Source organism: Macrotis lagotis, chromosome 1 (assembly GCF_037893015.1).
Source record: "Macrotis lagotis isolate mMagLag1 chromosome 1, bilby.v1.9.chrom.fasta, whole genome shotgun sequence".
Taxonomy (NCBI): Eukaryota; Metazoa; Chordata; class Mammalia; order Peramelemorphia; family Peramelidae; genus Macrotis; species Macrotis lagotis.
The window spans coordinates 903233645-903261631 of record NC_133658.1 but is presented as its reverse complement, the minus strand read 5'-3'; the positions used below and the strand labels follow the sequence as shown (position 1 = coordinate 903261631).

Here is a 27987-nt window from a genome sequence, read left to right as displayed (position 1 = left end):
GCCCCTCTGTGTCTGTGCCTGGGGGTGGTCCCTGTCTCTCCTATCTCTGTCCTTCTGTTTCTGTGCCTGGGGGTGGGCACCTGTCTCTCCTATCTCTGCCCCTCTGTGTCTCTCCCTGAGGGTGGGCACCTGTCTCTCCTATCTCTGCCCCTCTGTGTCTCTCCCTGAGGGTGGGCACCTGTCTCTCCTATCTCTGCCCCTCTGTGTCTCTCCCTGAGGGTGGGCACCTGTCTCTCCTATCTCTGCCCCTCTCTATCTCTCCCTGGGAGTGGTGCCTGTCTCTCCTATTTGCCCCTCTGTGTCTCTCCCTGGGGGTGGGCACCTGTCTCTCCTATCTCTGCCCCTCTGTGTCCCTCCCTGGGGGTGGGTCTCTGTCTCTCCCATGTCTGACTGTGGGTCCCTCTCTGAAGGCATGGCCCTGTTTCTCTGCATGTCTCTTTCTCTCTGGATAGCTGTCTCTGTCTATCAGAGTGTACATCTCTGCCTCTCTGTGACTCTCTGCTTAATTATATGTCTCTTAAATTCTATCCCTGAGTGTGGGTCCATTCCTTTCTTTGTTTATTCCTATTTCTCTGCATGTCTCTGAATGTGTCAGCATCTCTGTCTTTGAAAATCACCTTCTCTTTGTGTTTCTGTCTTTTTCTTTTTGGAATAGATGTCTCTCTGTGTCTCTATCTTGAATGTTTTTCTCTAGATCTCTGTTTGTAAGTGTCTCTCCATATTATCTCTGTAGAATGCCTTTGTCTGCGGGTATAGGGAAGACAGGAGGCACATACTGGTTGATACAAAATGTTTATGGGGGCAAAAATGGGCCCTGGAAGTGAAAAGGGAAGAAGGAGGGGGGAGACCCAACATTGTACAAATTCTCTGTACATGGGGGGAAGGGACTGGCTCAGGGGGGCAGGATGGCCCTGGGGGGGGGTCATCCCTATTGCATTGCACAGAGCTGGGGTGGCATACCCCAAGGGGAAATGGAGCTGTGGGAGCCAGGGACAGAGATAGGGAGAAAAGAAGAGGTGGATAAAAAGGGAGGGAGATGGAGAAAAAAGAGGTTCAAAGATGGGGAGAATGGGAACAGAAATAGCAGGAAGTAGGGAGAAAAGAAATCAGAATTGGAGGAAGAGATGGCCTGAGATGAAGAGAGATATGAAGGGAATGGAGATAGGGAAGAGGGCAAAGATAGGAGGAAATGAGGAAGAGGTGCACAGAGGTGGGGAGAGTCAAGGATGTGAGCAGGGAATAGAAGGCTAGAGCTGTCCAGGGACTGGGGTGGGGAATAGGAAGAAAAGGAGGATGGGGAAGGAAATGGGAAAAGAGAGGTGGAAGATAGGGAGAAAAGAGGGAGTGAAGATGGGAGAAGACTGGAATGAGGGTGGAGCCAGGGATGGGGAGAAATGGCAAAATAGATGGGTCCAAGAAATAGGAATTTGGGGGAAGAAGAGAGACAGCTGTGGAGAAGGCAAAAGACAAGGAAAAGAGGTGGAATGGGGGGGAAGCTCTGAGGGGCAGGAATTGGTGGAAGGGCCCAGGGATTAGGGATGGGTGGGTAAAGCCAGGAGTGGACTCCCCTGACTTCCCCAGTGGCAGTGCCTAGCTCAAGGTGGGGTCTGAGGGGCCTCATCTAGGCCCCCTCTTCCTGGCCAGGAGGTGCAGGTGGCCCTCTGGTTGTGGGCATTGGGGGTCCAGGTGCTGTGGAGGGACAGAGGACATATCGTCCGGCTGGATGGACATCTGCAGAGGTGACACAGCTACAGTTGCAGGAGGCCTTTGGAATTGGAAGGGGGCTGGCTTGGGGGGAGCCTCCAGCTGCCCCAGCGGGTTCTCCATCCATATTGACATAGAGGATTTCTTCAGGGTCCTGGGAGGGGGGAAGGCCCTTCAGTGTCATTTCCAGCTCTTCTCGCAGTTCTGCAAAGGTCGGTCGGTCTCTGGGGCTCAGGGACCAGCAACGGGACATCAGCTCATACCTGGGGAGGAATCAGTGACTTGAGCAATGGAGGCCTCAGAGGATAGGGTCAAGGCAGGGACAGAGAGATAATGCAAAGGAAGCTCTGAGGGTGCTCTTTGGAGGTCAAAGGGATTTGGGGACAATTACTCAAAGGGGCCTGCCTCAGCTTGAGAAGTTTTGGGAGATTCAGGCTGAGTCTCAGAGACCTAGAAAAGGTCTCAGAGTGTTTAGGGGAATCCTTGGTCTCATGGCCAAAAGGAAGTATGATCTCAGATCCTTAATTTACAGAGGGGGCAAACTGAGGCCTAGAAAAGGAAGTCACACAGTACATAATGACTTGAACCCAGATCTTTTTCTTCCAAGCCCAATGCTCTTTCTACCACACCATGTTTGAAGGTAGTAGACATCTAGGGAGCTCCAGGGGAGATTTCAGTGGGTTCATTGAAGGGATTTAGATATCTGGAAACATTTAAGGGATCCTGGGAGTTTAGAGGTCTGAGGTTGGCAGTCTTGGGGGGGGGTCTCTGAGGAGACTTTCAGGGTATCTGCACTTATTTAAGACATTCTCTAGGGAAGTCCAGATAAGGTTTTGAAAGTGCATCATCAGAGTTTGGTAGGTTCTTGGGGGTGTTTGTTGGGTTTTGGAGGCTTCTCATTTTGGTGGGTGTTTAGAAGATTAAATGAGTGATAGTTTCAGGGGTCTTGGGAGACATTCTGGTGGAGGACATTCCTGCAACATTCTTGTTGCTTTGGGGTTGTCTTTGGGGGCTTTCAGTGTTTTGGTTTGTAGGTGGATTTCCAGGCTCTCTGTGTTTGGGGAATGTTCAGGTTCTTAGGGGAGTCTCTATCAGACATTTCAGGGTATTGGAGGATATTCAGGGCTCACGGTATTTGGGGGAATTGGGGAATGCTACAGAAAATGGGGTGTTTGGAGAGGGGGTAGGGGCAGGGCCTTACAGTCCATCCAGACAGTCTACTGGCTGCTTGAGACGATGGCCTTGCCTCAGGTAGTCATAGATCTCACTGTTCTCTACGCCTGGGTAAGGTGTCTGGCCACGGGTTGCAATCTCCCACATGGTCACCCCAAAGGACCACTAGCAGACAAGGTAAACAGGAAAAAAGGTGGGGATTAGTGAAGTAATTCAGTCCCTCAGGGATCCCTTCCTCCTTGGCCCACACATGGTTGACCACAACCTAAACATACATGTCCATGTCCCTATACACACCACATCACTTTTGCTGGTATAGACACGGTCAGCCAAGCTCTCAATGGCAATCCACTTGACTGGCATTTTAGCAATTCGCCCCTGGCGGTAATAATCCCCATTGTAGATCTTCTTAGAAAGGCCAAAGTCTGCCACACATACGGACATGTTCTCATTCAGCCTATAGAGACAGGGTGGAGACCAAAGTGGGTTGGGGGCAACATAAGATCCTTTTTTTTTTAAGTTTTTTTTTTCAAGGCAATGGGGTTAAATGGCTTGCCCAAGGCCACACAGCTAGGTAATTGCTAAGTGTCTGAGACCAGATTTGAACCCAGGTACTCCTGACTCCAGGGTTGGTACTCTATCCACTGCGCCACCTAGCTGCCCCTGCAACATAGGATTCTGAGCTCCTACCATTGCCCCATTGATTTCTCTAGGCTATCAACCCTCAATTTCCCGAGGGAAGTAATAACTCCATCAGGGTCTAATTAGGATCATTTCCTCTCCCCCTGCTTCCCCTAGCCAGTCTTCTGAGACTGTTCCAGGACCCAAGAATATCCCCTCCCCAGAGCTCCTCCAGCCTTCTAGGACAGGGTCCAGGCTCTAGTCCCTCCCCTCCCCTCCCCTCCCCTCTCTTCCCTTCCTGTCCCTTCCCTTCTCCTCCCTCCCTCCCTCCCTCCCTCCCTCCCTCCCTCCCTCCCTTCCTCCCTTCCTCCCTCCCTTCCTCCCTCCCTTCCTTCCTTCTTTCCTTCTTTCCTTTTTTCTTTGTTGAGGGTTGGCTGGGGTATATAGATTCTTCTTTCCCCAGGCTACCGTTTTTCAGTCCCTCCCAATAGCCTTGCCTTCTCAATGAATGTCTGTGCCCCTCCCCCTTCCCCCTTCCCACATCCAAACACACAGTAGGGCTCACATGCAGTTTCGGGCAGCCAGATCCCTGTGAATAAATCTCTTGGTACTCAGGTAGTCCATACCACTGGCAATGTCTGCCATGAACTTCACCAGTGTTTGTGTTGGTAGGAACTGGACAGGGGATTGGGAAGCAGGTGAATGAGGGATAGTAGTGATCAAGGTCTCTTTGACTGACCACTTTCACTCTCCAAAGCCCTCCTCCCAACTTCATTTCTTCCCACTCACACTTCCATCTTCTTAATCTTGTTCCTACCCAGCCCTTGCCCCAAATCCCCAAACCCTGAAGTGAATGAACTCCAGAGTTTCTCCTGGTTCTAATGGTTGGATATTATGGTCCTTCCCAGCAGAAGTGTAACAAGAGATGCTCACACCTGGGACCATATGTACCTTTACTTCCAAGTATGAAAGCATGGGTTAGGCATGGTCCAGGAAGATGAGAGAAACAGAGAGAGAGAGAGAGAGAGAGAGAGAGAGAGAGAGAGAGAGAGAGAGAGAGAGAGAGAGAGAGAGAGAACAGAGAAAGCTAGAGGGAAAGGAGAGATGGAGACAGAGTGAGAGAGACATAGAGATATCAAGAAGGAAGAAGAAAAATAGAAAAGATAGAGAGAGACAGAGACAGACCAGAGAGAAACAGAGAAGGAAACTGAAAAGCTGGGAGGTTGGAAAGGAGCAGTTGTTTAAGTTGAGAAGACTTGAGAGCTAAACTTCCAGATTGATCAGAGACAAGGAGTTTGAGTTCTAGTCCTACTCAGCCATGTTCTGGCTATGTGAGCCCGGCCAAGTTACTCAACCTCTTGGTGCTCTAGGCAGCTTAGGAAGACTCTAAACTGAAAGCACTGACTTGCTTTGATAAAGGGAGTTTCATACCAGGAGTCCCCTATACACTAATGAAAACCTAGGTCCTTTAAGAAAAAAAAAAGAGCTCAGAGAGACCAAGTTCTAAGGTCCATTCTAGTCATGGCCTTCTGCATTCTAATATTCTAATTTCTATAGTTCTAGATTCTAAGGTTCTATGAATTTGTATTTTAAGATGACTCAATTCTCTAGTTCCCTCTTCCCTCCCTCCATCACTTTCCTTCCTTCTCTCTGTGCTCCTCAGTCCAATCTCTTCCTTGGGTCCCCAGAATTCTGGGTACAAAACCCTAGTTCTGTCCCTTTTGAACTGTGGAGACTGAGCAAGCCACTCTATGGATGACTTGCCCCTCCTCCCTTTCCCCACCCCAGGCCCCTCACCATAGGCTGGTCCCCAAGGCGTGAATAGAGCAGAAAGCTGTGTAGGTCTCCATGCTTCATGAAGGGTAGAATGACCACCGGCGAAGGGAAGCCCTCACACTCAGAGCCCTGGAGGCAAACCCCTGATGCCCACCCCCACTTTCATAAGTTCCCCAGAGGTACCCCAGCTTCTCCCCAACCACTGTGTATATCTTTCTCTGCAGAAGGGAGGAGAGCAGAGAGGCTAATGGTAGAGGAGGTTGGTTCCCAGGGTTTGTTTCCGGAGCCCAGGGGGTTAGAGGGGAGCAGCTATTTCTGGGAGAGGTCAGGGGTTACATCTCTGCCACATTCCCAGGCTGAGGGGAGGGGCATGAGGAGAGAGGGGCTGCACAGGATGGGTGGGGGCTGTGCAAGGATCTGGACCAACTTCCATGCAGGCTCCCTTTCATTTCCTTCCCTCCTCCCAGATTTCCCATGTGCCACCCTCTCCCTTCCCCTGTTCTCCAACTCACCAATGAGCCTCATGACATTGGGATGGTCGAACTCCTTCATACAGACAGCCTCGCTTAGGAAGTCCTCCATCTCTGACCGGGTACAGATGGCTACTAGCCAGGGGAGGAGGGCAGATTGCGATTAGAACAATGGTTGATGTCTCACTATCACCTGGGAAGCAGGTAGGAGAGGGATGCTGTCCAAGTGATGGGGGCCCGGCCAGTCATCTCCTGCCACGCTCATTTTAGCAGAAGTGGAAAATGAGACTCGGGGGGGAAGTGATGCAGCTGTGACCACATGGCCGGGCAGAAAGAAGGATTTGATCTTAGTCCTTATCCACCATCCCTCCCAGGCTTTTGAGGGTTTCACTTTAGAATGAACCCTAGAGACCACAGAGCTCACTCTTCTTGCAGATAGCTCGGGGTAGTAGGAAGGGCATTGGCTCTGGAATCAGAGGACCCTGATTCAAATCCTGCCTGAGTTGACCTTGGACAAATGACAATTTCCTCATCTGTCAAAGGAAGCTATTGTTCTAGATGACCCTTTCTGCTCTAGAGCTCTGAGCCTGGGCAAGCCTAGTTTTGATTAGGTCCCTCCCTTGCTCAAGAAGTTTCTGGGGCTCCCTTATTGCCCCTAGAATCCCACAGGCCCGCTTGTTAGTGCCACAACCTGACTTCTCCTTACTCTTCTAGGCTTTTTATTGAATGTACTCTATGTTCCAGTCAAACTAGCTGATCTCCCCCCACACCACAGTACTTTCCCCATCCCTGTGTCTGTATAGAGAGCAGTTCCCTCACTCATGCCAGGAGAACTCTGCTTAGAACACAGAGCTTCCTTCGTGGGAGGGCTTAATGCCACCCCTACAAGAAGTCTCTCTGCCCCTTCTTTTGCTAGGGCTCTCCTTGCTGGAAATCACTTTTTTTATATTTTCTTTCACTCTCCTTCCCTTCCTCTTTCTCTCTCTCGCTCTCTTCCCTTGCCTGTCTCTATCTCTCCCTCTTTCTGTCTCTCTTCTTCCCTCTCTCCCTCTCTTTTTCTCCTCTCTCCCTCTCTTTCTTTCTCTCTCCTCACTCTTTCTCCTTCCTCTGTCTCCTTCCTTCCTTTCTCTCTTCTTTCTTTTTCTTTCTTTCTTTCTTTCTTTCTTTCTTTCTTTCTTTCTTTCTTTCTTTCTTTCTTTCTTTCTCTCTCCTCACTTTCTCTCCTTCCTCTCTTTTTCTCTCTCCCTTTCTCTTTCTCTCCCTCCCTCCATCTCTCTTTCTCTCCCTTTTTCTTTCTCTCTCTCTCCCTCCCTCTCTCCCTTTCCTTCTCTCTCTTTTCTCTCTGTCTCTTTCCCTTTTTCTCTCTCCCCCTCTATCCTTTTCTATCTTAAAAATTGTTTTTAACATTCATTTTAAAAATTGAGTTCCCAATTCTCTCCCTCCTTCCTGTTTCCCAAGGCAAGTAAAATGATATTGCTGTGCCCAACAGAATTGTCTACATTTTCTATACTCGCTATTTCCTCCCAGTAGCATGTAAGCTCCCCGAGCTTTCATTTTTGTTTTTGTTTCAATTTTGCCTTTAGATCCCCAATTCCCAGCACAGCTCTTGGTACACAGTAGGAACTTAATAAATACTTGTTGCCTGTTTCAACATGCATTTATTAGGCACCTATGATCTGCCAGAATTGTATAAGGTGTTTTACAAATAAACAACTTGTGAGCAGGTTCTCTTATTATCCTCATTTTATAGTTGGATAAATTGAGGCAGAAAGAGGTTAAGTGATTTGCCCAGGGTCACACAACTAGTTCAAGGTCACATCTAAACTCAGACCCAGTATCTCCCTGTTTCCTTGAATGGAAGTAGCAACATTGTCTGATTTTAGGTACTCTGGTGGGGGGGCTAGGGTGCATAGAGAAGAAGGCAGGGGGTTGGAGGGGAAGGGAGGAGATGGGTCTCCAATGTACAGACTCACTTTTCATCGTCTTCACAGCCACTTTGAGGACAGAGTCGTCCTGGTTCAACTGCCCTTCCATAACAGAGCCAAATTCCCCTGGGGATGGGAAAGAGAAAGGGGGGGCAGAGATAAGAGTGAGGAAGAGAGGTGCTGGGGGGTGACCCCTTACCCCATGTAGAGAGGTGCCAGAGTGTAGCCTGGGCATCATGGGTAATCTCCATGTTTCTTACTGAATTGTGGAAAGGATTTGGACTTGGGATGTGGAAGAGAGACATCAGGGTGATGTTGGGAGTGGTCTGGGGAAACTCACCTTCTCCTAGGGTCTTTCCCAAGGCTACCTTGTGCCGGTCCACCATCACATCTCGGAGTTTCTCCTTCAGCTCCTCACTGATACCCAGGCTATTTACTGAGAGCAAAGGAAGAGCCAGAAATAAGAGATGGTCTAAAAAAGTCCCATGTCTATTCCCTTCTCCTATCCTCCAGCTTTCTTCCCTATTGTGTAAAGTCTCCAAGGACAGGGTCTATTTTTAAAAAAAGCCCAGTGTTTAGTAAAGTTCTTGATAAATAAATTTTTTTTAGGTTTTTTTTTTTTTGCAAGGCAAATGGGGTTAAGTGGCTTGCCCAAGGCCACATGGCTAGGTAATTAGTAAGTGTCTGAGACTGGATTTGAACCCAGGTACTCCTACTCCAAGGCCGGTGCTTTATCCACTACACCACCTAGCCGCCCCTTGGTAAATAAATTCTTGTTGATTAATAAGTTACTGCTTATAGAAAAGTATGGACTGGGTTAGGAGATTCCTGCAAATGCCTTCCGCTCACTTATTCTAAAGTTATAGAAGACTAAGACTCGAGGGTTCTAGTAGTAGTCTACTCTAGAATTCCTGAACATTATGGAACCCTAAGATTCAAAGATTCCGTGACTCTATCATCCGGAGGAGGGGGCAACCATAGAGGCAGGAGCATCCTAGTGACCACTCATTCCTTACAGGTAGCTTCAGTAGTGCGTCGGCTGTAGGACTTCCGGACCCGATATCGGACAACCAGCTCTCCTCCATGATCGACTGTGGGCTGGAAGACTTCTCTGGGGAGATTGGGGCAGGAGGAAAGGTCAGAACCCCATCAGGGATCTTGGAGAAGGAACTAGCCACCTGGGGCCTATTTGGTCCTTGGGGCCTCCCCACCCACCAAGTTCCTCTTTTGCCCCCTATTATGGAAGTTTTTAATTTATCTATCTATCTATCTATCTATCTATCTATCTATCTATCTATCTATTTATTATTTATTTATTTGCAAGGTAAACGGGGTTAAGTGGCTTGCCCAAGGTCACACAGCTAGGCAATTATCAAGTGTCTGAGACCGGATTTGAACCCAGGTACTCTTGACTCCAGGGCTGGTGCTCTATCCACTACACCACCTAGCCACCTATGGAAGTTTTATATGGAAAGTCGAGTACCCAAGTTTCCTTCTGCCCCTTGGTCAAGTTATCTTATCCCTGGGCTGCCTGGGATAGGCTCTGGGGTGGCTTCCAAAGCTAGCTCTAGGATCTGATGGCTGGAGAAGAGGACCTCAGGGAACTAACAGGCCAGACTTACCCATAACGTGTCTCTTTCTTTCTTCTATGGAAGAGAAAGAGGGCGAGGAGGAGGACACAGGCAGCAGCTGTTACGGCCCCAAGGAGAACGTACCACCAAGGCCAGGAGAAGGCAGGGGCTGGGGGATCCTTCACTGCAGGGTGTTGGGGGGGTCATGGAGAAGCAAAGCCCCTTTCCTAGAGGAATCCCTGCCCACACCACCAGGGACCCAAGAAGATGGGGTAGGGAAGGGATCTGCGATGAGACTGGGGGGGAGGTCAGGAGGGCAAGGAATGAGCAAGAGTGAAATGGAGAGATGAGGCAGAAAGGTTGGTTGGTGGAAGGTGTGATGGGGAAGGGCAGGGTGTGGATTGGGGGTTGGTGCCTGGAATGGGAGTAGAAGAAACTGGATGAGGAGGGGGTGCAAGGAGCATATGATGGATTTGATGGCCTGCATTGGTTTGTAAGGAATGCAAAAGGATGTGCCAGGCATGTGGGACAGGGGTGTGAGGAAGGTCAGGAAACAGGGGAGACAAGCTTCAGAGGATCAAACTGGAGCTGCACATGAACAGCTGAAGGTTATAAAGAAAGTGTGAGTGTCCAAGGAGCATGGAATGGCTTGAATCCTGAGCAGCTCATGCTGGGGGGTAAATAAAGGGTCCCCACAATATCAAGAGTGAGGTACAGGAGTAGCATTCAAGGGAGTTTCTTGAGAGAGCACCAATGCCAGGCTTTCCAGGGGTCACCCTGGGAAAAAGAAGGGACTTGATGATCAAGTCAGGGACATGCAAAGGGGCTGTGGGCACCCAAGGGTCATGCAGGGACCCTTACCATGCTGGTGCATTGGCTGCCCGTCCCCTGTGTGGAGAAAAGAGGGGAGGGGAGGAAGAGGAGCAGGCTCAGTATGGGAAATGGAGGCAGGGAAAAGTCTTAGTGATGAACAGGACATAGGGTTCCTCTTTTGAAGGCATATATGAGGAGCCCTGGAAATGTTTTGAGAGTCTCAGGGACTAGTCAGGGTGGATCCTAGGGACCCATTTAGGGTTGCAGATCTGGACCAGGCTTGGGGAAGCTCAGGTTTGGGTACCTTGTCTCCAGGGCTCCAATAGCACAGGTAAACTCCAGGGCCCATCACCAGCAGAGGTATAGGCTGCCACCCGCAGGGTAAGGTTGGGCAGCACTCCTTCCCCCCTAAGTTCCAGAGTCACTTCCCGCCTCAGCCCTGCATCCATCAGCACCTGGGAGATGGGGAGAGCAGGAAGAGGGGTGAGAATGGAGACTCAGTCTCCTCCCCCCCTTCTGCCCAACTGAATCCATGCCCACCTCAGGTGAATCTTCTTCCCGGTATGCCAGCTTGTACCCTCGCAGCATCCCCTGCAGAGGAGCCCGAGGTGGCTGCCAGCGCACCAGAGCTTGGCTGCCATTTCGAATGGCACTCACATTCTCTGGGGGTCCCATTGGCACTGGCAAAGAGGGAGGAATGGGAGGCAGAAAGCCCCATGTGGGTCAGGGTGCCTCTTGGAGACACCGTGTGAGAGGATATGCCAAATAAACATGAGGATACAAGTGAATGGGAGGAGGGGCTCTATTTGGGCATCTTCCTAGGCTAGAAGAGGGTCAGAGGGTAGGCTAGGAGATAGAGAGGGCAGGGACCTGAACCCATCCTACCTCCCTCAGGTGTTTCCACCAGCACCCAATGGGTCCAAGGGGAGGGGCCCTGTGAGCTGGCACAGGCCACACGTATGTGGTAGGCACTATGGGGCTGCAGGTTCCTCATGTGCAGGCTATGCGGTGGTACAGCTACTTGAAATGCCAGTGGCTCTTCAGGAGGTTCCATGGCTCCAGGGCCAGCCCCAACCTCATCATCTGATAGTACAGCCTAGGTTAAGGAAGAGGGAAGAGGGTTCAGGGCCCATCCATGGATCTAAGACTATGATTTTTTTGATCTAAGATTCTATATTCTACTAATCTTTTGTTGAAAATTCCATGTACTGAGGCTCACTGTGACTTTGAGGTCCATTATTATATGACTCTTTTGTCCTAAAGTTCTACTATCTAAGAATCTTTTGTTCTAAGGTACCAGGCTCCACTTTCCCCTCTAATTCTGAAGTTCTAAATTGAATGGATCTGAGGTTCTATATTCTATGGTTCTAAGGTTCTAGTTTCTATGATTCTTATGTTCTATGTTCTGCCATTCCCTCTAAATCTAAGGTTTTTAGTGCTATGGTTCTGAGGTTCTATATTCTATAATTCTATGTTTTATGAAGACCATATGTTTTTAAGGTCTTACTTTCTGTGATTCTTATGTTCTAAGGTTCCATATTTTGTCATTCCCTTTAAATCTAAAATTCTTAATGCTGTGGTTCTGAGCTTTTATATTTTTGTGAATCTGTGTGTCTGTGGTTTTAAGGTTCTGTTTTCTGTGATTCTTATGTTCTAAGGTTCTATGTTCTGTCACTCCCTCAAAAATAAGATTTTTAATGCTATGGTTCTGAGGTTCTATATTCTATAGCTTTTTGTTATATGAATCTCATATTCATGGGTTTAAGGTTCTGTTTTTGGTGATTCTTATGTTCTAAGGATCTATATTTGTCATTCCCTCTAAATCTAAGGTTCTTAATGCCATGGTTCTGGGGTTCTATATTTTGTGAATCTCATGTTCAAGGTTCAATGGTCTGGCCATGGTTTTTAAGGTTCTGTTTTCTGTGATTCTTTTGTTCTAAGGTTCTATGTTGTCATTCTCTCAGAAAATCAGATTTTTAGTGCTATGATTCTGAGGTTTTATAGTCTATGGTTCTGTATTTTATCTTCTAAAATTTTATGTTCTGCCTTTTCCTCTAAATCTAAGGTCCTTAATGCTATGGTTCTGAAGTTCTATATTCTATGGTTCTAACATTATATATGGTGGGATTCTTTTGTTCTAAAGATCTGGTCCCATGGTTGCCTCTGGTTCCCAAGATTCTAAATGCTATGGTTCTGGGGCTACACATTCTTTGTATTCTGTGATTCTTTTGTTCAATGTTTTGTGGTTTTCTCTGGTTCTCAGATTAATGAGCCTATAGTTCCCAGGTTCAATATTCTATGGTTCTGATGCTTTAAGGTTCTCTCTTTTGTGATTTTATAACTCTGGTTCTAATATTGTTTTGTTTTCTGATCCCAGAGATTTACAAGGAACTCTAAAGATACTAAGAGAAAGGGATTCTTGAGAGTTCCCTCCCCTTAACTTCACTTCTCTAACATAACCTGGAGAAGAAGAAAGATGTAAATGGGTGGGGTCAGGCACCTGTCTTGTCCTTGGTCCTTCAGTCACAGAGGGGAAGGGGAAGTGGGATTTGCTGAGGACAGAGGGAGTGACGGATGTCCCCATCCTAACTCCCACTTCTCCTTTTCCTGGTGGTGGTAGTGACCCCCCCACCCCCACCCTTGACACTGGCCCTGGATTCAGCCCCAGTGGGAAGTGGGACTTGGGTCTCTGGGGGAAACACTTCCTCATTTGAGGTGGGGACAGGAAGATGTCACTGGGAGGACCTCTTACCTGCAGAGCACAGTTAGTGATGGGATAAATACCACTGGCCCCTGGTGTCCAGGTCACCTCAAGCTCTGTGGGCCTACTGGACGTGGGCCGGAGATGCTGAGGACGCTGTGGAAGCACTAGGGATCACAGACAAGGCATGCTGTGAAGCCCTCTCCCATTCCTAGGCCCACCTCCCATGCTACCCTCAACCCTTCCCTCCAAGGATTCAGCCCATCCCTTTCCCCTAAGGTCACCTGAGACCGTGGCCGTCCGGGATGTGGTGATCCCTTTAGCGTTGTGAGCCTCACAGGAGAAGGATGAAGTCTTATTCAGGCCTGGGGAGGCAGCCATTGAGGGAAAGGGAGGTTCTTAGAATGAGGGTATCTCTGAGATTTATAGGATTTTAGGAATTTCAATTTAAGAAACTTTCTGTATTTCTGCTCAGGGTTATCCCTATTTCACAGGTGAAGAAACTGATCCCCAGGGCCACACAAAAGGGTATGCTTTGGTCAAGATAGAAATTATACAATGAAGAATTCAGGTTTAGGGTTCTTAGTCACAGGGATTGGTGTGTGTGTGTGTGTGTGTGTATGTGTGTGTCTGTGTATGTGTGGGGTGTGTGTGTGTATGTGTGCATGTGGGGGGGTGTATGTAAGGGACTGAGAGGCACCAAGTCCAAGAACTATAAACAGGCAGATACATAACATATACAGATGTCTTGATATATACAACCACAGTCACACGCACAATTAGAGTCAGAGACCATCACGCTTACTCCTAGTCACACAACCAGAGTCACAGCCCAAATGCCCATTGGTATAGTCTGACTGTACTTTAACACATAGAGGGTGTTATAGACACTCATATAGGATCAGACATATCAACAACATATCAACAAACAGACAACCATGGACACACACAATACTAGAATCAAAGGCGCTCTCTCTCTCACACACACAAACACACAAACACACACACACACACACACACACACACACACAAACGGAGTCCTCCACAAAATCCCAATGCCTACATGGTATCCTGGTTTCTTAACTCTACAGTCTCCAATGGACACACACTCTTGGGAACTGTTCCCTCAGTCCTGGAGGCAGCCCAGAGTGAGGCAGCTGGGCAGTTGGACCCCTGGGTAGAGTGTGCCTGTGTCTGTAGTTCTGCCCAGCCTCCATCCCATCCCACACCACTTGGTCTTCCTCCCCCAGCTCCTCTCTGACTCCCTCAGTACAGACAAGGTTTCTCATCGTCAGCAGGAGTGAGGGGGAAGGATTGAGGAGGAGGAGGGGGACCCATGAGGCCGGAAACATACCCTCCTCCCCTGTTCTGCCAAGGTCAGATGCCCAGGCGGCTGCCATCAGTGGGCATAATGCCAACTGGGGGAAGGGGGCAGCTTGTACCCAGTGATGGCCTTTCCCAAGGGCCAGAGAAGGAAAAAAGAGATGCCCCAGGTCTTGATCCTGACTGGGAGCTGGAAGGAAAGAAGAGACTGAAGGGGCCAGAGAGGGACCAGTGCTGGAACATGGAAGAGGGGGGACAGAAAAGAGGCAGAAGAGAGGACAGTGGGGAGAAAGAGAAAGTATAGTGGAGGAAGGAAGAGAGGACACTAGGTGTTCAGAGAGGAGGCAGTAAGGAGACAGAACAGTGGGGTGGGGAGAGAAAGGATAACAGGGGACAAGAGGAAGCAGGGAGAGAGAACAGTGGGGGGGCAGAGGACAGTGGGGGCAGGGAGGTGGAAGGAGTTAGTAAGGTGAGAGAAAGGGAGAACTGTGGAAAGAAAATAATGGAATCAGAAAACAATGAGTAGAGGACATTGGGACAGAGTGGAGGGGGGAGGCAGAAAGCAGACATTAAGGGACAGGGAGGGGATAATTTGGGGGACCCTGAAGTCTCAGAAGAGAGGCCCCATGGAGTCTCTAAAGCAGGGGGCTGGAAACGGTTGCCCAGGCTCTGACCACAGCATTCCTGACCCCCCACCTCCACCCTTGCCTGGTCCTGTGAGTCACCTCGGGGGCGGGTGAGCTGCTTCTGGCTAAGGGATCCTACCAGGGTGTTGGGGGTGCTGTGGTCTCAGAACCAAGGGGCCTCCTCTAGTCCCCTGGAAGATCTATGGGTTGTAGGGAGGACCCAGGCCCTGCCCTCGCTCGGGACCTTGGGAAAAGCCCCTTGGCCCAGGCCTGGGGCTGGATGTTCTCCAGAAGTGCTTCCCAGATGTGAGCCGGCCTCAGCTCTTGGCAGGGGCTCTCCGCCCCCAGCTTTTCCAGGGACGGAGAGGAGGAGTTGTGGAAAGAAAGTCTGGGCCCAACGCTCCGGGGTACACCCTGCTAGACATATACACTCACATGGGTATGGACACACACACGAATCCAAACGTACACTCACACACATATGTTCTTAGACACTGACCCACGTTCAGATGTAGACACACTGAACGTAGCTCAGTTCACAAACATTTTTGTTTGTTGGTTCCAGGCACTATCTTGGGTTGGGGAGGCAAAGTCAAAGGCAGAGGCTAAAAGAAATAGGGCCTGGCCTCAAGGGGCTTATGGTCTTATGGTGGGTGGGGGCACCAGGGGCAGTGAGCCAGCGTGGAGAGCTAGGAATGATACAAGGTGGCAGCTGTGGGAACAGAGGCAGCATCACAAGGACGAACCCCTCCAATGCAGACACACAGAGACAGACACACCAGACACACACAGTCACACAGACAGACCACATACATACAGATAATAGACACACATCCACAGACTCACACAGACACAGGCAGCCTACACAAACTCACACAGACATATACATAGGCACACAGACACACTCAGGCACACACAGACACACACACAGACAGACACACATAAACACACAGACACAGAGATTTACACAAACACACACAGACACACATAGACACAGACAGATCCAGACAGACCCACACACAGAAACACACAGACACACACAAACTCACACAGACACACTCAGACACACAGATACACACAGACAGACCCATACAGACACACACACAAGCACACAGACACAGAGACACACAGACACACATAGACACAGACCGACCCACACACAGACAGAGACACACTCACACACACACAGACACAGACACTATCAGTCACACACTGACACACACAGACCCACACAGACACACTCAGACACACACTGACACACACAGACAGACCCACATAGATACACAGACACATTCAGAGATATACACACACACTCACTTACACAGACTCACACAGACAAACACACAGGACAAAGACACACAAACACATGGGCAAACAGACTGGGTCCTGGTCCTCTCCTCCCCACGGGGTCCATGCTGTGCCCTATCCCACCCCCACCCCCCCAGCCTGACTCAGCCCTTGTCACCCCTGACTCGCCCCTGACTCACTCTGGGAGGGGGAAAGGGGGACCCATGGGAATGTAGGGAATGTGGACCCCGCCCAAATGTTGCCCCTACTGTCCTAGGGATATGGCATTCCCCAGCCCAGGCCCCTGTCTTCTCTCTCTGATGTGGTTACCTAATTTCCCTCAGGCGCAGCCTCCCGGATGTTCCTTTCTCCAACCCTCCCCCCCAACAACCCAACTTCTAGGCCTCAAAGGGGATTTGAGTGGGGACAGCCTATATTCCACCCCCATTAGAGGGCAGGGTTCAAGGCTGCCAAGCCTCCTCAGCCCCTTGGCCCCTCCGGCGGAGTGTGGGGAAGGAGCCAGATTTCTCCCCCCTGGGATCTGGAGGCCTGGAGGACCTAGGCCAACTGTCTTCTCTTTCCTGGGCCTCACTTTCCCCGTTTCAATAAGAGCCACATGCTATTCCCCTCAAGGTCTTTCTTTCAGTTCTGGACTTGGGTTGTTCTGTTTTTCTCCCTTTGCCTCGGCTCTGCCTCACTCTGCTTTTCTCCTCAGGTTTCTATTAGTTTGTCCTTTAACAGCCTTTGTTCTCCAGTTTCTCAATCCGGGTCTTCCTCTCTGTCTCTCCCCCACCTTTCTTCTTTCCCTCATGTCTCTTCCTGTTGACTTGCTGTATACTCTTCTCTCTCTCACTCTCTCTCTCTCTCTCTCTCTCTCTCTCTCTCTCTCTCTCTCTCTCTCTTCCTCTCTCTATCCCTCTATATCTTCCTCTTCTCTTCAACCTCTCCACCCCATCTCTTTCCCCTACCTCTGTCTTTATCATCTCTCTCCCTCCCTGTTTTCTTTTCTCCCCCTCTTTCCCACACTTCTCTTTCCTTCCCTCCCTCTTTCCTGCCTCTCTCTTCCCCTTTCTCCTCCCTCTCAGCCACCTCTATCTAGTCTCTCCACCCACATCTCTCTGTCTCTGTCTCTCCTCCCTTCTACCTCTGTCTTTGTCATCTCTCTCCCTCCCCTTCCTCTCCACCTTTCCTTCTTCCCCACTTCTCTCTCCTTCCCTCCCTCTTTTCTCTCTCTTCCCCTCTCTTTCACCTCTCTCTCCCTGACTCTGTCTCTCTCCTCCACCTCCATCTCTGTCCTCTTTCTCTCCTTCCTTCCCTCTATGTCTCTCTCCCTGTCTGTTGACTTTATTTGGGAAAGAAAATGGGAGAGCTTCTGCCAATCTAGGGTGGCAGAGTCCAACCCATGTCATGGAGTGGGAGAGGGGCAACAAAGTTTCCGGTAGCCTAGGTCAAGGGCAAAAGATGAGGCATTTGGGGCTGTGCCTCCCCTCCTCCCCTGCATGCCCACAACTTTACCCTCAGGGTCCAAGACCACGAACTTGGACCAAATACAGCCTTCAGATCTGGACCCCAAACAAAGGAGGCCATTGAGAACCAGTAGGGTGGAGGGCAAGAGAGAGACAAAGACAGAGATTGAGAGAGAGACAGAGACAGAGACAGAGATAGGGACAGGGACAGAGAGACAGAGATAGAGAAACAGAGAGAGGCAGATAGGGAGGAGAGAAAGATAGAAGGGAAAAGGGAGAGAGAAGAAGAAAGGAGAGGGAGAAGAAAGGAGGGAGGGAGGGAGGGAGAGAGAGAGAGAGAGAGAGAGAGAGAGAGAGAGAGAGAGAGAGAGAGAGAGAGAGACAGGAGAACAAAGTATCAAAAGAGACAATAAGTAGGAAATGGAGGTAGAGAGAAAGCCAGAGAGATTCATAAGAGACAGAGAGAAGGGAAGAGACGAGACTGGGACCAATAGAAAGAGTCAGAAAGGGAGACAAAAGGACTGAGACTCTGAGAGAGACAGAGACCGATAGAAGACAGAAAGAAATAAACAGAGGAAGAGACAGGGATGTAAGAAGGGCCATACTTTTTAGTGAAGCATGCATTCCAGCTGGGATATAGGTTTGAGTCTCTAAGTTCTAATAAGTATTTGTAGAAGGGAAGTTGGTTCAGAAGAGATGAGAAACTCTCCAGAATGAAATTCTGAAATCTCAAGAAGAAATAATTACAATGACACGGAAAATAGAGACTTAACTAAAGGGATACATAAGTCACAGACACTGCAATGGACTGAGACAAAGAGGATTAAGTGATTTATCCAGGGTCACATAGCTAGATATGATTTCTCTGTCATCACATTCAACATAGATCAGTGTGTACCATGGAAACAATGTAAAGACTAACAGACTGCCTTCTGCGGGGGGTGTGTGGGGAGGAAAGCAAGATTAGGGAAAACATTGTAAAATTCAAAATAAATAAAATCTTTCAAAGGAAAAAAAAAGAAGGACCATAGCTGGAGGGAATTCCAGCCTCCCCCTCCCCTCACGCCAGCGTCCCAGGTCTTGGAGAGACTCACCTGGCAGGTGGAGCAGGCTCTGGGGAGGGCCATGTGTGCCAAGGGGGGAACCATCACGAAGCCAGAGCAGATGAACAGGCTCTGGGGGCCCCTGGGCTTGACAACTGAGGTTAAATGGGGTGTCAGCAGGCACAGTCATATCTTCTGGCTCCTCCAGGAAATAGGGGAGGCCTAGATGGTAGAGGTGGGGAGTACCTAGTTCAAGGAACTTATAGGCTCATAGTTCCTTTTCTAATCCTCTGTCCCACCATATTCCTCCAGACTTTTATTGTAGACAGGCTGACTTCCCCCACACTAGACCTTCTAATTCCCCTGCAGAACCTTGATCCCAGACCATTGATTGGCTCTTTTGGTATTTCTTTGGATCTGGACCCCCTAACTTCCCAGATCTATAGCTTCCTCCTTCACTGATGATGTACCCCTAATTCTTCCCAGTCCCTGACTCCTATATTAGATTCTCTCTAGTCCCACATATCCCATCCTGAATCCTCTGTACCCACAGTCTTTAGATATTCCCCCATCTCAGACCCCATGATTGTAGGATTACAGTCCTATGAATTCCTCCTCTCGGAACTTTGGACCCCATAAACCCTTAAATAAACTCTTTAGCTGGAGTCCTATAACCTTCCATATCACAAATATCCATCTCAGTTACCCTAGCCTCCTACAGTTCCTCAAAGCTTTCCGACCCCCTCTCCACTGGAGGGTTCCCTCAGATTCCTCTAGACATCTTTTCTAGACCATCTGAACATCCATTCTTTTAGTCGAGATCTTTTCAAACCATCCCTGTTCCCCCGATTCATTATAAACCTTCCAAAATCCTTTGCCTCCAAGGCCTCATCAGAGACTACCAGGCTATCTTAATCCCAGATACCACATCCAGGACCCCCATTCTGACTGTCCATACCAATCTCCCATGTTCCTCAGGCCCCTTTCCAAGATTCTTTGACCCTCACTCCCACCCCATTCTTAGAATACTGCTCTCTGGCTTACCTTCCAGACCTACGTAGGCTGGTGGAGACAGGAAAGTCTCCCCTTCCACAGCCACAGAGCACTGATACTTCCCAGCATCTGAGAGCTGTAGGGCTGAGATCCTGGGGAGACAGGGCAGGGGCCCAGAATGGGGAGATAGATCAGGGGGCTGGGCTGGAGCCAAGTCATAATCAGGGGAGGGGGGATAGGATCCAGAAGGGAGAAGGAAACACATTCAGGGTTAGATAGGGGGTCCTGGGCAAGGAAGCAGATGGCATTCTGGATTGGACAGGGATATAGGTGCTAGACCCAAGTGAATTAGGGGCAAGGGTGGGAAGATTGGGATTAAATTGTTGCTCAGTCAGTTTTCAGATGTGTCCAGTTCTTTGTGATCCCATTCAGGGTTTTCTTGGCAAAGATACTGGAATGGTTTTCCATGTCCTTTTCCAGTTCATTTGACTGATGAAGAAACTGAGGTATATAGGGTTAAGTGACTCTCCCAGGGTCACTCAACTAGGAAGTGTCTGAGGCCAGATTTGAATTTAGGAAGATTGGGAAGGGATGTTCTATCCAGGTCTTACATTAAGGAGAAGGCTGGAGGAAGAAACATAGATTTCCCTTTTTATTTTATTTTTTTAGTTTTTTTTTTTGCAAGGCAAACGGGGTTAAGTGTCCTTTTTATTTTTAAACCAAATCATTTTTAATAGCAATGGATACAGTACATAGCCTGGAGTCAGGAAGAGGTTCTTTCTCTGTTCAAACTTAGCCTCAGACACTTCCTAGCAAACATTGCATTAAATATCCTCTAAATGGCAGACCTTTCCTGCCCTCAAGGGCATTTCTATTTAGAGTTGTGAGGGAAGAATCAGGGTTAAAGGCATGCAGGGAGGTTTGACTGGGGAAAGGGGTAGGGTCTGTATCAGAGGCAGGGGTCCCAGGTGTACCTGAGCTGACTGACCACTTTCCAGTCATCTTGGTCATCTTCTCCCAGGGGTACCTGGGTCTGGGTGCTGTCAGCCAGTTCTAAGACCTGCCCATCTCGAAGCCAGCTCACCTCTGGGGCCTCCCCAGTCACTCGGACTTCACAACGAAGCACAGCTACTCTCCCCCTGGCCCCGGTTACATTCCCAGGCCCAGTCACAAATGGGTCCCAAACACCTGTACAGGGACACACCAGAAGAGAGACACGTGGTAGAAGCCACTGGAGGGAAATTCAGTGGAGAAACTGGGAGTGGGAGAGACAAGGGCGAGGAGAGAGAAGTGGCAGAGACACATGGGTGCTCTAGGGAGGACGGGGGAGTTGGGGAGGGAAACAGTGGGACACCAGTGGAAGTATGGGGGTGAGGATGAGTGGAGAAAGACATGAGGATGAGGCAGGAGAGTGGGAGTTGACAGAAGTCAGGCCTGGGGACCTGACCTTGAACCCTGCCCAGGAGCCTTGTCAGCACCCTCCCTTCTAAGGGATCCCTCCTGGGCAGAGGTCCCCATGACCTAAGGGGAGGTTGGAGGGGAAGGGTATCTTCAGGCAGCCCCAGCAGTGCTGAAGACCATGGTCTATCAACAGCAGGAGCTCAGTAGTAGGGGAATGGCAAAGAGGGAGGGAAGAAGAGACCTTTATGGGAGAAAGGACAGTCCCAGGGGACCCCAGAGTCCAGACAACCAATGGGAACAAGTCCAAACCCTGGGGAAGCCTCCCACGCTCTGAACCAGGCCTTCTACCATCAAGACGGCCCAAGTATGGATCAACATCCCCAGAGACAGACTGGAGGATGAAAGCGGGGTGGAGGGGGGGCAGACTATTAGAGATAGATGGGGCAGAGAAACAGGAGTCTCCAAAAGAGAGAGGGAAGGAGCAAGAGCAAAAGTGAGGGACATACAAGGATGGAGAGAGATAGAGATAGAGACAGAGGGAGAGGAGGTGAGAAGGCAAAAACAGAGGTGGAGACAGAAGAGACAGAGGTCCAAAATGGAGAGACTTGGAGAGAAGAGGGGCAAAAGGGATGGAGCCGGAGACCAGGGACAGGGCTGGAGAGCCACAACAGGTTTTCCCCCCTCCCCAAGTTCACTTCCCAGAACCCTTTGCCCCCTGCCCACTTTCATTCCTCCCCTTGGTATTTCCTAAGGGGCCACAACTCCTTGCTCTTGGACTGGACCCAGAGAAGAGAGCCGGTGGGGGATGCTAATCCCTGCCCTATGCCAACTGAGTCACAGGCCCTAACGATAAACGGAAGCCGGCATCTCCTTAAATACAGAACCCCCATCCCCCCTTCGAGTCCAACATTCAGGGCCCTGCCCCAGCCCTCCAGCCTTTGCCTCCCCGCAGAAACCCCTCCCTGGCCCTGCTCCTCATTTCTCCCTGTCTCTCACCTTCTCTCTTATCACTGGATTCCTCCCTGGCTCTCTCCTCTCTTCTGCCTTCCCTGCCCCTTCCACCTCTGCCACTCCCACCCCTGTCTCCCTCTCTTGGCGCCCTCCTCAGTCTCCCCCAAATATCCGAGTCTCTTGTGTCTCGTCTCTATCTCTGGATCTGGCCAGTTTACGGCTGTCCTCATTTTCGAGTCTGTATCTTCCTCCTGTCTCTGTTTCTCATCCCAGTCTCTAGCTTCTGGATCTTTCCCACTCCCTCCTTCTCCCTCTGGGACAAGCCTCCCCCCACCCACACTTCCACCCCGCCCCAGACCCCTTCCCCTGTTTCTGGAGGCCGAGCCTTTTCTAGGTGCGTGCGTGTGTGTGTGTGTGTGTGTGTGTGTGTGTGTGTGTGTGAACCCAGCCGGGGACTGCCCAGCTCCCAACTTTTCCAGTCCTAACTTTCCCTCAGTGGGTGGTCTGAGTCACAGACCCCAGAATAGGCAGAGTATGGTGTGGGGGGAGGTAGGGAAGCCCCACACCCACATCCGGGCTCTGGGCACCTGTGCCAACCCAACAAGGGGCGCACCTCTAGGCCTCAGATCTAGAGATAGTATCCATCCTCCCCTCATCCCTTAGACCCACTCACCTTCCTGGGCCCAACTTCCCCAGCACCAGAGTGCCAGGCACCATGCCAGCCCCGTTCTGCCCATCCTGGTGGACCCAGCCATCCGGGGCCCAAACTTTCCCTTGGCTCCGGCCTCAGGCTGGCGGGGGGTGAAGGGGGGAGGGGGGCAGGGCCTGGGTTCTCCCCCTCCCCCCGGCTATGGCCTGGTCTTGATGTCTTGGCCCTTCAGACGGTGCCCAGCCCTCCCTGCCCACCACCCACCCGTTGCTGCCAGCCTTCTGCCTCTGGATCTCAGCCCTAACTGGACTGGCCAGCCCCAAACTCCTCCCGGACCAAACTTTCTCTCCTCCTTCTCCCTCACTCTCAGCACCCTGGCTGTCTCCGCCCCTGGGCCCCCTCCGCCTGCCTGGGCCTCCTTCTCCCTCCCCCCTTCCCGCCTCCTACCCCGCCCTCCTCCCTCTCCTTGGAGAGGGGGAAGCAGCTCTGGACCCCAAAGAGTTAAGAAGAGGGGAGGGGGCTGCCCGGCCCCCTTCTTAAAGGCACAGGAGCATTGGCAGCCTCAGCACCATAGACTGGCAGAACAAAATACAGACTCGACAAACCCTCAAGTCCTTCCTCTGCCTCTTACAGAGGAAGAAACTGAGTCCTAGGCTGGGGAAGGAACTGTCCCAAGGCCACATGGCTAGGAAGAGATAGGGAAACTCAAGAGAGGGGAAAAGAAAGAGAGAAGATTGGGGGTTCCCCACTTTTCTTGCTTCCTATGTGGGGAGCGGGGCAGGAGCTGGCATCCCAACTCTCAGGGCTAAACTGCAGAGAGTGAGCCAGGGAGAGATGGGGAAGTCCCCCCCTTTCCTCGTTTCTTCTCTTTCACCTTCCACTTTGCTTTTGTCTTTCTCAGTTTCGAAAGCCTGTGGTGGAGGGAGGTTGTCTGGACACTTGGAGCCTTGAAGGATGTGGTGCCCTTCACTAGAAATCACAGGGACCAAGTTCAGATTCCAGCTGGGGTTGAAATGTATGGCCTTGAAGAAGTCACTTGACCACTGGGGCTAGCCTCCTAGCCCCAGGACCTCTTGTCCCATTCCATAAGCCTTCTGCTCCCTGAGCCACAGCCCCTCCTCACTCATCTTGTCTCGTTCCATAAGCCTTCTGCTCCCTGAGCCACAGACCCTCCACTCATCCCTCCAAATAAGGGACTAGCCCATTCCTTTACGTTCGGATTCCTCCTGACCCCCTACTTCCAGTGTTTTTGTCTCAGACTCACTTTGGGGCCTCTGTCTCCAAGTCTGTGTCTATCTTTCCAAGTAAACTATCCTGTTTCCTCCCCAACTCCTAGGGAAAACATCTGCCCTCCCCCACCCCATGACTCTTAGACACAGGCACAGACAAGGGCTACTTTGGCCCTTCACACACTCTCCCCAGGTCCCCCAGCCCCACCCCCCAGGCCCCTTGGAGCCTACCCCTTCCTTGGGAAACTCAAAGGAGATGACCCAATCTTCAGAAGGGGGAAGTGCACATCTATATTTGTCTAGCTGTGGGTGGCTGTATATGTCTGAGTTGTGTTGGCGTGAGGGTGTGTGTACGTTCACATGCCTATCGGTGTGTCCTGGTGTGTCTGTGATTCTGACAGGAGCAGGTCACGGGTCACAGGATCAGAGATCTCGAAGATGAAAAGATTTTTAGTCCTGGAGCAATCTGGATGGGCTCGTCCCTTCTTTGGAGGTTCAGGGAGGAGAAGGCTTATGGAACAGGACTTTAGTCTAGCCCCTTCCTTCTGGAGGGGGTGGGTCTCAGAGAAGTTGAGTAACTGAGGCAAAGTCACCCAGAGCCAGGACCTCTGGCCTTCCATTGCCTGCTTGACGGTCATGTCTGTGGGACTGTGTGTCTGTGGTTTGTAAGGAGGGGTTCTGTGACTTGGAGGGTGGATGTCTCCGAGAGTAAGTCCTCAAGTGCCTTGGAGACTAGGGTTGATGTCAATGGGAGGGTGTGTCTGTGTTGTGTGTGAGGGTGTGCTTGATGTGTGTGTCTGTTGTTTTTCTGTCTCAGGGATGGGAAAAGAGAAAGAGAAGAATCCTTCCTTCCCAGTCCCCTTTGCGTTCTGACCTCAGTCCTGCTGTGGAGTTGGGGACAGCCGAGATTTGGTGCTCCCACTTTAGCCTGAAGTTGGGCTGGGCCTCCAAACAGACTCTGCACATCTGGCGCTGATGTCAACAGCTTGGGCCAGGGGCGGTGGCGATATTTCAGAGGCTCAGGGGCTGCTCCCCACCCGGCCCCTTGGGGGGGAGGGGAAGGGCAGAGTTGGGGAGGGGGGTATTCAACACTCTCCCTTCCCCAAAATCTACTCACACAGACTGCCAGAGAAATGAAAGAATTTCAAACCCCAGAGAGATGCCCAAAGATCCAGAGAAAAACACAAACAAAAAAGACACACACACACAGAGAAATGTAAGGAATTAAAAATACTCAGAGGCAAAAAAACATCCATGCAAGGAAAAAGACACACAGACACCCTGAAAAAAAAAGGAATCACAGAATCTCAGAGATGAGAAGGCAACTCAGTGGCTATCTATACACACACACACACACACACACACACACACACACACACACACACACACACACACACACGAGCTTCTGCCTAGTCCTAAACATAAGTGATAGATGGAGTTCTCGATCATTTGTGATACTGAGAGGGGAATCTGAAGCCTAGAACCCTGGATAAATCAATCAATCAATCAGTATCAACAAACTTATTAAACACCACAGTGACTCAGTGTATATGACTGGTGATACAAAGACCAAATAAATTGATCCCTATCCTCCAGGAGCTTATATTCTATTGGAGGAAATGCTTATTGATGATGGTCATAGATAGGAGGGTGAAAGACACTATAGGGAAAGGCATTTGTTCTTTCCTCACTCCCTTTAGGGCAGATAAGTGGTGGTAGGGGGATAGAGTCGCAGCTCTGGAGTCCACAGGGTCTGAGTTCAAATGTGACCTCAGACACTTACTAGTTGGGTGACCTTGGCAAATCACTTAACCCTGACTGCTTCATATCCAGGGCCATCTCCTATCTGCCCACTGGACCCAGATGGCTCTGGAGAAGAAAGTGAGGCTGGGGACTTAGCACCCCCCCCCCCCAACTCAAATCCAATCCATGTGCTTGTCAGGACATCTCCTCCCTGAAGTCATGATCTTCTTTGAGGATGAAGGACAAACATTATCACTCCCTCTAAGATGGACTTTCAAGGCAGCCCCAGAAGGTGGAGAGAACCCTGGGCTGAGAGCCAGGTCAGCTGGGTTAGAGCAGAGGCTGTGAAGTGCAGTGGAAAGAACGTTTGTTTCTGTTGTCAGACGACCTAGTTTCCAATGCCAGTTCTGCTACTTATTTCCTATGTGGTTTTGGGTAGATTAATTCTCTGGGTCTCAGTTTCCCCTTCTGTAAAACAGATGAACCAGATGATTTCTAAATATTTTCTTGCTCTTTTAATGATACTAAAGTTCTGTCTTTGGGTTTGGGGTCTGAGTCTCTAGACATGCCAGTCTGCTTTTATGGTGGAAAGTTTGGCAGCTTCTGAAGGGCACGGACAGGAGGCTCTGATCTCTCACTGCTCTTGGCCTTTACTCTGGCCTCTCCCCTTTCCAGTGATCACCTTCCATCCCCATTTGATTCAGGAAGGGTGGGAATGAGTTCCTTGAGGGCAAACATCCTTTATTTAATTTTTTTTTTGCCATTCTGGCGTAGTTATTGCTTAATAAATGTTCATTGAATTGAACTTTCTCAGGCATAAGGATCCCATAACAAAGTGGAGCCAGATCCAGGAAAGTCTGGCTACAACTCTGACTTTTGTGTGTTGGATGGTGGGAAGGAATAGAGGAATAAAAATCTGGGCTCCCAACTTTCATTCCCTTGTATCTCATTGCTGGGGACCCCCAGAATTCTTGAATCAAAGACTGTCAATTAGAAGGGTCTTCAGAGATTGATAAGTCCAATTTATTTCCCTTACAGATGGGGAAACTGAGAGCCAGGTAGGGTTTAGCGACTTCCCTGGGGTTATATGGTTAGTTAGATCTAGGATCAGGACTCAAAGGATCAAAGATCCAGAGGTGATAAGCAACCTCAGTGGCTCAGAGAGGCCAATCTACTTGGGAAGAATGCGGTCCCCTTCACTGGGAAGAGTCATCCCTGGAATCACTGGGTCCAAGTTCAAATCCTAGCTGGGGCCAAATTGTATGGCCTTGAAAAAGTCACTTGACCTCTGGGGCTATAGTCTCTGTAGCTATAAGATTCCTGTATTAGATGACTTTTTTGTCCTGTTTCATAAGCCTTCTCCTCCCTGAACCATAGATCTCCCTCGGGTCATTAAACCTGTAGTAAGCATTCATAGACAGGTTTTGAACCTAAATCTCCTGATTCCAAGGACAGTATGGTCTTTCCACTTGACCCCAATTATGCTGGTCCCCTCGTGGGTTCCTTTATTAAACTATGATAGGGGTAAAGCTATGTAAGGTGATATTTTGAGGATTTGAAGCAGAAAGGAAAAGAGGAGAGCTTCAGAGACTCTGTTTCCAGGAGATCTGAGAGTCTTGGAAGCAGCAGGGTGTCCTACATGCTTCCCTCTCCCTTTTGTCTTTGCAGCCTTTGGACCTGCTGAGTACACAGTAGGCACTAAATAAATGTCTTTTGGATTGATTTGAAAAAAATATTCTGCATTTAGAATGTAGATTGATTCCCGGATCTAGCTCACTACTACCACCTGTGTGACTTCGGAATGTCACTGTGCCTCAGTTTCCTTACCTGGTAAAAACCGAGGGGTCCAGATTTGATGACCCCGCCTTCCACCATCCTGGGCTAAAGAGCAGTTCCGAGGGCAGCAGGGGTTGCCTGGCCTCCTCTTCTCCCCTCACCTCCGAGTCCAGGGAGGAGGTGCAGCGGCGCCCCAAGTCGGGCGATCCAGGGCTAGCGCAACCCCAGTGGGCAGGTCCGCGGCATCCCGGCTCCCCCTGGCGGCTACTCCGTCCGTCTGTCCGTCGGGCCGGCCGGGGAAGGCCAGGGGTCGGCCCCGCCCCGTGGGCGCTGCCTCCCTTGGGACGGGCCCGCGTCAGAATTTCCACTCTGTGCCTCGGCCCCTCCTACCCACACTTTACATCCACGCGGGGCAGGTGGGTCCTGCCCTTCCCTTCCCTGGGGGGGGGGGGGTCTACTGGCCAAGGGGGGGGGGTTCTGGGGTGTGTGTGTGTGTGTGTGTGTGTGTGTGTGTGTGTGGTGTCCCCGGATGACACACATCAAGAGGGGCCAGAGCCTGGCCACATCTAGGGCCAGGTACCCAAACCATAAAAAGGAGATAAGAGAAACCAAACAGCTGCATTGCATTCCTTGGTGAGCAACGGCCACTTTTACCCAACCTCCCTTCCCTCCTCATCCTCTTCTGTCCCAGCCCCCCCCCATCTTCTCCCACCCAGGTCACTGACATCATTCTCTGCTTTTCCAGG

The 27987-nt window shown here is 50.3% G+C and overlaps 1 protein-coding gene across 3 annotated transcripts; it reads right to left on the bottom strand.

Moving 5' to 3' along the window:
- Window positions 1-754: 754 nt before the first annotated feature.
- AXL (AXL receptor tyrosine kinase) lies at window positions 755-22866 on the bottom strand. 3 transcript variants are annotated; one of them, XM_074219142.1, is made up of 20 exons: window positions 22518-22866; window positions 20467-20680; window positions 19544-19644; window positions 18551-18721; window positions 13039-13119; window positions 12806-12921; window positions 10939-11149; window positions 10594-10733; window positions 10358-10508; window positions 10102-10128; window positions 9292-9424; window positions 8686-8780; window positions 8010-8105; window positions 7718-7795; window positions 5787-5876; window positions 5296-5417; window positions 4064-4173; window positions 3175-3334; window positions 2906-3042; window positions 755-1967 (listed from the first exon to the last, which is right to left on the bottom strand). In XM_074219142.1, the coding sequence occupies exons 1-20, from the start codon at window positions 22597-22599 to the stop codon at window positions 1622-1624; spliced, it is 2661 nt and encodes an 886-aa protein (XP_074075243.1). In that variant the 5' UTR covers window positions 22600-22866; the 3' UTR covers window positions 755-1621. The 3 variants fall into 3 exon arrangements, with proteins under 3 accessions (XP_074075243.1, XP_074075242.1, XP_074075244.1); XM_074219141.1 differs by having other exon boundaries at window positions 757-1967; window positions 5787-5879; window positions 22518-22865; XM_074219143.1 differs by lacking the exon at window positions 10102-10128 and having other exon boundaries at window positions 757-1967; window positions 5787-5879; window positions 22518-22865.
- Window positions 22867-27987: the final 5121 nt, after the last annotated feature.